At 49.8% G+C, this 7,656-nt stretch overlaps 2 protein-coding genes across 2 annotated transcripts; both read right to left on the minus strand.

The window, feature by feature from the left end:
• Positions 1 to 1,035: 1,035 nt before the first annotated feature.
• BDZ83DRAFT_613464 (uncharacterized protein) lies at positions 1,036 to 2,107 on the minus strand. The gene is made up of 3 exons (XM_060507762.1): positions 1,809 to 2,107; positions 1,429 to 1,686; positions 1,036 to 1,366 (listed from the first exon to the last, which is right to left on the minus strand). Exons 1-3 carry the CDS (start codon positions 1,955 to 1,957, stop codon positions 1,294 to 1,296), a joined length of 480 nt encoding a protein of 159 aa, XP_060367196.1. The 5' UTR covers positions 1,958 to 2,107; the 3' UTR covers positions 1,036 to 1,293.
• A 2,848-nt stretch (positions 2,108 to 4,955) lies between these two features.
• On the minus strand, positions 4,956 to 6,389 carry BDZ83DRAFT_750166 (uncharacterized protein; the record flags this gene model as incomplete). Its single annotated transcript, XM_060513887.1, has 2 exons — positions 4,956 to 5,754; positions 6,238 to 6,389. The coding sequence occupies 2 exons, from the start codon at positions 6,387 to 6,389 to the stop codon at positions 4,956 to 4,958; spliced, it is 951 nt and encodes a 316-aa protein (XP_060367197.1).
• Positions 6,390 to 7,656: the final 1,267 nt, after the last annotated feature.

Raw genomic sequence — 7,656 nt, forward strand, 5'->3', positions numbered from 1 at the left:
ATAGATGGTGTTGGATTTGTTATTTGGGGGAGAATGTTTGTTTGTACTTGTCTTAATGTGGCTTTTGACCCTTGAATGATCTTGGGCGTCGCAAAGGGAATCGTATCTTGCGCATCCGGGGGACATGTGACATCTGGGAGATATTGGGAAGACGAGATAAAATGCTCACGAGGGCAATCCATTTACAACTCTGTTTCTCCCCCGAACTTCATGAATTCGCTTGCTTCAGGCCAAGTCCTGCGCCGGGAGAGGCGTTGGGCCTCCCATGTAAATCTCCATCAAAGTCAGAGGAGATCACATCGTTCGATACAACTGGCCGTGATAGTCGTGGTATTCTTCCTCATGTTTTGTAATATTTTGCAAGTATCAGAGGCGAGTCGCCGTCTAGGAGGACATCAACGTCAACTTTGGCTAAGAGATTTGAGATGCAGAGAAACGAAACTTCAACAGTTCGCATGAACTTTTGATGCGTGTCCTCCATCGGGATAACATCCTACCTATTAGCCCAGAGAGTACTAGGTGCGGCTACTGGTGTACGAAGTAACTCAGCAAAGTGCTTTTCGTGGAAATAAACAAGCGGACACGGTTCTCAGGCCCTTCGGTATGTGCACTACAGCTAGTCGACAGAATCTAAACAACCTCCTTGGCCTAATTTCTTCCTTCTACACCGGCAGCAATGGCACAATAATCGACAGGAAACGCAACAATTCTCCCTTTCTCAACCTGTTTCGCTCTACTTCAGCCAAGAGCCCAAAATTCCTGGGCTGTGACCATGAGATAGACAGCCAGCCACTCGTCATAGTCTTCCTCGTTTTCTTCTTTGCTGCCTCAAATTCACAGGTTGACGTCAGAATCATTTCGCCTGACAGGGGATCACCGTCTCTCATGAGAAGGGTACATGAATCATCGAGCGATTACAACTAAAGTGAGCAGGAGGTGGCGGTGGGCACGCGGAATGTGCGGAAGATCCTCAGGAAGTCGAGATAGGCGACAGCCAAGGCTTAAAGAGAAGCAGTAGTTTGAGAAAGCAAAATAGTCTTCTCAATTTTCAGTGTTAATTTCCCGTATCCGCAGGTATCTCATGACCTGCCTCGAAATGCATTGCCCAATGAGGTGATAACCTCCAGTCCTGTGCCAGTTCCATTGATCTTCAAATCAAGATCCAATGCTGCCAAACCCCACGTATCTTTCATCCAAGCCTCCCATATCATACTCCAGAAAAGCCAGTAAACCGTCCTAGAAATGCCATGTTGATGTGGTCGAATCGATAGTGTTGAGGGTCGAAGAATGAATCTAGATCTCCTCGTTGACGGGGACGAACTTGGCACCATTGGTCTTGGTGGCCTCAGGGACCTCGTCCTTCATGCTGTTTCGTAGACGTAATTAGTGAGATAGACTTGACCCTAGTAGAAATTCAACTTGGCTTACCTAGGGCGAGAAGGAGTGCACGGCTTCTTGGGAGGAGGAGCCTTCTGCTCGTCCTCCTCGTCCTCCTCATCCGCCTCCTCAACCTTAAACTTGGACTTGGCGGGAGTCTTGCGCTTTCTGGGGGTAGCGGGGGTACCGGCCTTCTTGGGGGTAGCAGCCTTCTTGCCAGCCTTCTTCGGAGTGGCGGAGGCAGATGCCTCACCGTCGCCGCCGTCGCCGGCGGTAAGCTCCTTGCGCTGGAGCTTCTGGATGTGCTGCCTGAAGGGGCTTGTTAGCACCTAGAGCAGACCGAAAGTTTCTTAAGACCAAAAAGCTATTGAACTTTGAAAAGAAAACAGAGAGACAAGGGAATATGAACATGAAAGGAAGGCAGAAAATACGTGACAGCATTGGCGTTGTAGACATAGCCCTTGGCATGGACTATAGGTAGAACGCGATCCCAGTCCTCTTTAGAGGGCTTGATGACCGACAGAAGCGCAACCAAAAGGTCAGATCGGGCCTCATCGTTCCAAATGGTGACTGGAGCCATCTTGATTGGCAGTGGTATGAAATAGCAATGTAAGGTAGGTGGTAATGAAATAGGCGAGCGGTGGTGGTTGGAGTGAAGATGAGATTGAAGATGAGAGTGGAAAGAAAAAAGAAAAAAGGTGAGAGACCGCTTGATCTGGGGGAAGGTAGGTATATTTGGGGCGTAGCAGGAAGGAGAGTGCTAGAGAGGCAGAAGCGGAAAAGGCCGAAAGAAAAGGGGGGAAGGCGCACTTCAAGGCAGAAACGGTCATGGTGTGACCCAGGGCATGAAGCTCATCGATGATTAGTGAGTACTGATCAGTGGATGGGACCATGGTCTTGACCATGGAGACCAAGATCTGCTGATCGATCTCAGCCGTCCACCGGATCGTAGAGCGAGACATGTTTCAAAGTGCTGTAGGAGAAATGGATGGAACTTGACGTGATGATGTTTGTAGAAGGGAGAATGAACAGTTGATGTAGGCTGATAAGAAATGGGTTGAGTATGAGAGATGGAAGAAGAAAGAGAAGAGAAGAGATAGAGGCAAGAGGGCAAGGCGAGAAATAAATGGAGGAAGGGCATGGTGAGAAAAGAGGCAGTCGCCATAGCGGAAAGGAGGGCAGGAGGGAGATACACACCGGACAGCCTCCCAGGTGATATCCGTGAAGCCATAGGCATGAATTTTCAGGATGACGGCGTCCTTGGCTTCCTTCGTAAGGCCTTCACCCTTGGCAACGGTATGGAATCCCATAGCCAGAGCCTCGAGGAGGGCCGGATTGGACCACTTGCCGCCGGGAGCAGACTTCTCAGACATGGTGATGGCGTTCGTGTAGTATTGGGTTGGTTAGATGGGGAACAATCCGTGCAATGTGAAGAAAAAAAAAGTTTGTGTCAGAGAAAGACATTGGGGCTGACAATATGGGTGCGTAGTGTGTAGAGAAGGGAATGAGAAGGGTATCTTGAGCCACTTGTAGCAGGCAGCGAAAGTGACAGATCGGCTCCCGGTTGACTACAAGAACAAAGAACAGAAAAAAAGAACCCCGACAGGAGGGGCAGGCAGCAAAAAAAATGCCACAGCAGAAACCAGACAGAAAAAAAAAAAGTCGTGTACATACCGGATACCATCCCAGGTGGTGTCCTCGAAGCCATCGCGACGGAGCTTCGCCTCGACACGATACTTAGCCTCCTGCGGGAGACTGCCGTTCTTCAGCTCGCCGTAGAAGCCAACGACCAGGCTATGGAGAAAGACCGGGTTGGACCATTTCCCGCTCTGCTTGTTGTCAGACATGTTTGCGATGTTGGTCTTGATTGTCGTTGATGATGGTGAAGTTAATGTTGATGTTGAAGATAGCAAGGCTGAATAGTTCATGAAGATAATGTTCTGTAATTGTGCTTTGGTAAAGAGACCACGGTGATTGTATGATGGTTGAGGAGGAGAATTGTCGAAGGTGTAGAGAAGAAAAGAAAGATTGCTCTCGAGGTCGGATCTGAAGGAAATTATATAGAGACTCAAGGAGGCCGGGTCCTCTCGCCGATTGGCACACACGCCGGGACTAGGAACCCAAAAGGCGAGAGCACCCTCAGTAGATAGAACTTAAAGGGCGAGAGCCATCTGGTTACACGGCCTAGAGCAGCATTGCATCTCACTCGTCTGAACACATTCACGCCTGAAGGTATGATGCGTCTCAAAGGACCCAATCGTCCGAATTTGAGACGAGAAATTCAAAGAGTAGGAGCATTCTTGCTTGTTGCTTAATAGATTCCAAAGGCGAGAGCATCCTTAGTCAACAAAACATAAAGGCGAGAGCCTTCTGACTATTGACTGCACAGCCAAGAGCAGCATCAAATCTCACTCGTCTGAACAGTGCCTCGTCTGAATGTTTGAACCGTCTCAAGGTAGGCAACTAGTCGTCTGAAGGCGAGACGAGAAACTCAAAGGGTAAAAACATACCCAATCACCAGAACTAAATGGGAGAGAGCCTTCGGACTACCTTCCAAAATGCCTAGAGCAATATAGATTCTCACTCTCATCGTCTGATTACAGCCTCGCCTGATCATAGGAGCGGCCTCAAAGCGTCTGTCTGAATGTCAGACGAACAAGCTCAAAAGAAGGAGCACCTTTCCCGCCCGGTAAACGTTACTTGAAAGACAAGAGCCTTCGTGCTGCTCAAGGAAGTCCAAAGGGCGAGAGCATCCTCTCACAGTAGCAGATGGAACGATCAGGGCAAAAGTCTTCTTATTGTTCAATGTTATTCAGAGAATGGGAATATTTACTCGGCTTGGTGAACAAAACCTGAAAGACGAGAGCCACCGTATGATTAAGCAAACAAGTTGGTACGGGGAGCTCATGGGGCGAGAGCCTTCTCGCCTCATGACGAAGAGAACTCGGGAGAACAGGAGTCTCTTGATGAACAAGCTGGCACATGGAATTCAGAAGGCGGGAGCATTCTAGATGTCTTCAACCTATTAGCAAGCCACTACCTTAACTATAGCTTAGCTCACATGAAGGCTGGTAGACACAGAGTGTCTTAGTGCATCATCGAACTCTGAGTTGTTCTAGAAGGCAGTGGACTTTTTTTTTGAAAGGGAATTATGGAACAGCGTTTGCTCTTGAGTCTGAGGTAGATTCATCTCGATGGAATGTATGACAGGTAGAAAGAGCTGGCAAGTTCTGTTAAGTTTATTGTTCTAGAGACCTAGTAATCTCAATTACAACACTCGGTTAATGCCAGCTAAGCATGTATCCTTGAAAGTCGAAGGATCACAGACAATGGAAAAACCTAATCAGTCCAAACTCCAAGCACCTCGTCGTGTTCATAACCTCGCTCCTGATGCCGCTACCGCTTTGATGCATAACGCCTTGACCTAACAAAACTGATGGGGAGGAGGAATATCGACTGGCTCGGGTTTAGAGATTTGACACCTAGTCTAAATCAACGAATCCGCCGAGTTCGAATGTATTCACTGCTTCCGACGCCGCCTTTGCCTCGTAAGCTTTCAAGCGAGTCGACTACTATTCTCATGTCTCAGGACCAAAGAAGGAAGTGTGCGGGTCTGAACCGGTCAAGCCGGCTGTGGGATACTCGGAGTTGTAGCCATCAGAAGGGGGTTCGCTGTGCGCGGCCAAAGCTAACACAGCTTCGTCATCGACGAGAGAATGATGGTCATGGTCATGAGCAGGGTTGTCGAGCTTGATTCTCTTGGCATCGGGGCCGTCTTGTTCATCATCGTTATCGTCCTTGAGAGACAAGTCGAGAGCGTCGTCTTTAAGGGGAAGGTCTAGAGACTCCGACATGAGACTGTCAGGTAGGATTGATGTTTCCAAGTGGGTGTGGTCATCTTGGATAGACTCCTCGTGACTGGGCTGGTGCTCGGGCTGGTGGTCGTGTTGAAGGTCGTGCTGCAGGTCGTGCTGAAGGTCGGGCTGGTGGTTTTGTTGAAGGTCGGGTTGGTGGTTGTGCTGAAGATCGGGCTGAAGACTGGGAGGGAGATCGGACTGATGAAGACTTGACTGAAGATCGGTTATATCGGTTTGAAGGTCGGGCTGAATAATAGGTTGAGGTTGACCCGCTTGAACTTCTTGATCGGGTCCAAGTTGACTAAGTTGGCTGGGCTGGCTGGCTTCACCGTTTTGCTCAGACAAGACGGCGATGGCCATCTGCGCGGCTTGCTGAGGTTGCTTCTTGGGCCTCCCACGACCCGGGCCTGGACGGCGAGTGATTGGATTCGTTGTTGGGTCAACCTTGCGAGGGTTGTCAGGGCTCCCTCCATTTGTCTCACTCTTGTGCTGGGCACGACGAAGGCCCTGAAAGTGTTGTCTATATTCTGTCAGTTGCCGTATGTAAATGGAACGAAGGAGGCGGGCTCGGTATGAGAAGATGAGAAAGCTATGGTGAAGCAGAATCGATGGTCAAGTCGTCCCAGCTGCAGAGTATCTAGTTGCTTGTAGTGAAACCTTGCGAAACGAGATGACGTGATAGTTTTGAGGCCCAAGGAAATGTGCGAAAAGTGTCTTGAAGGCAGTCCTTGACTTCGTCTTCTGTCTTTCACAATAGGGTTTAAGGTCCATTCTGAAGGGACCAGGAGGGAAACAGAGAAGAATGAGCACTAAGAAGACTAGGATGGAATACAGAGCGGGGAATGCAGATGGCTAGAGAATGGTCGGCGCAAAAGTGAAGGCGCATAGGTACGCGCAATTTCTCTAGAAATAACGAATCGCAATGATGACGCCCTCGTGCGCTGCGAAGTAAGTTGCGCGTAGGTCGGATGGATAAACATGAAGGAGAGGCGCGCCAACTCACCTACAACCCTCATTGGTAAAGCCGTAACCCAGTGTGCGCATGTGGTTGCCGATGGTGGTCCATTCTGAACCGCTGATGACGCCAATGTTCTTCACGGACAGGATGGTAAAGAACAGATCCTTGTCGGCTCTGTCATTCCAATTTTTATTCATGGCGAATGCGACGGATGATGTCGGCGATTCGCGTGGATGGTATCCTGATATTTGTGACTTATACGATTGAAAGTGGATGTGAGATGGTGGCTATCTTTTGCGGTCGAGGATGAGAAATTGGTAGTGTGCTAAGCTCGAGAGAACGATGGGTCGAAGGGTGGTTGGGGGGCGCGAGACAACAAAGTCAAGGCGCTGGGTTTTGAGTGGCTCCCTGGCGCGGTTTAACGTTTCGCCGGGCAAGAACTCGACTTGCACGCACCTCTGAGAAACCCCAAAACCCGACAGAAAAACATGGAACTTTGGGGATCTCTTCTGGAACGGTTTTTGACAGCATTTTCTTCTTTTCAGTTAATTGCAAACAAGTTGAGGGAGGCCATAAATCAAAAAATATCGTGGCCAAGGACGCCTACGAGACAGCGGGCGGATCTTCCGACAGACTCCCATGTGCATAATACCCGGCGTTTAGCCGTTCATCAAGCGAGCTATGGCACCCTGCACTGCCTGCAGGTAGGTTAGCGGCAATTGACGGCGCCCTCCTCAGTGTCGTAGTGCTCCGTCGCAGTTGGGCAGACAATTTAGAGCTTCCAAGTTCTCAATTCTCTTGCTGGCCTGCACTTTCTGTTCCGATCAAGTGCCTGACGGATATCACACATTCCATACCAGAGACCTGAGCGAGTGCGCCTTGCTGCATACGATCCAACATGTTATTTTCTGCACGGAAATCGTGTTGATGAGCTGCCTGGTCAGTCGTGCAGTGACGGCTGCGCGTTCAGTATTACATGGATTCGTGAGACACGTCGAATCTGGCCCGCTGCCCGCCTGCAGCCGACTCGGTTGGCAATGATAGCGTATCTGTCAAATGCCTGATTGCGAGACATGGCCGGACGGTGTAAGGTAGCCTTCCGAATACTCGTAGTTCAAGGGAGATCAAACTCGGGAGCCAATGGTGGTGCACTCTGTCTCGCATGCATCTTAAGCCGCACACTGAGGATGGCGCGATCCTGACAGATGACTGAAGAGGCAACTTTAATTGTGACTGCCGAGCTGCGTGAGGCGGTCATCTTCTATGGCCTCTCTCTCTCTCTCTCTGTGAAGAAAAAAAAAAGGCGCGATTTACTCCAATGAGAACAAGAATCAAGGCAGCTTACCTCTGTGAAGCTTCTCCCAAACAGCCGCGGGAGGCCCCTTCATCCAGGTTCCCTGTCGCAATCGCCGCTTTACTCGCCCCTCACCTGCTCTGGCCGGTTTTGGTAGGTGTGGAGAACGG

The sequence above is a fragment of the Colletotrichum acutatum genome, assembly GCF_030867785.1.
Source record: "Colletotrichum acutatum strain CBS 112980 chromosome Unknown BDZ83scaffold_26, whole genome shotgun sequence".
Lineage (NCBI taxonomy): Eukaryota > Fungi > Ascomycota > Sordariomycetes > Glomerellales > Glomerellaceae > Colletotrichum > Colletotrichum acutatum.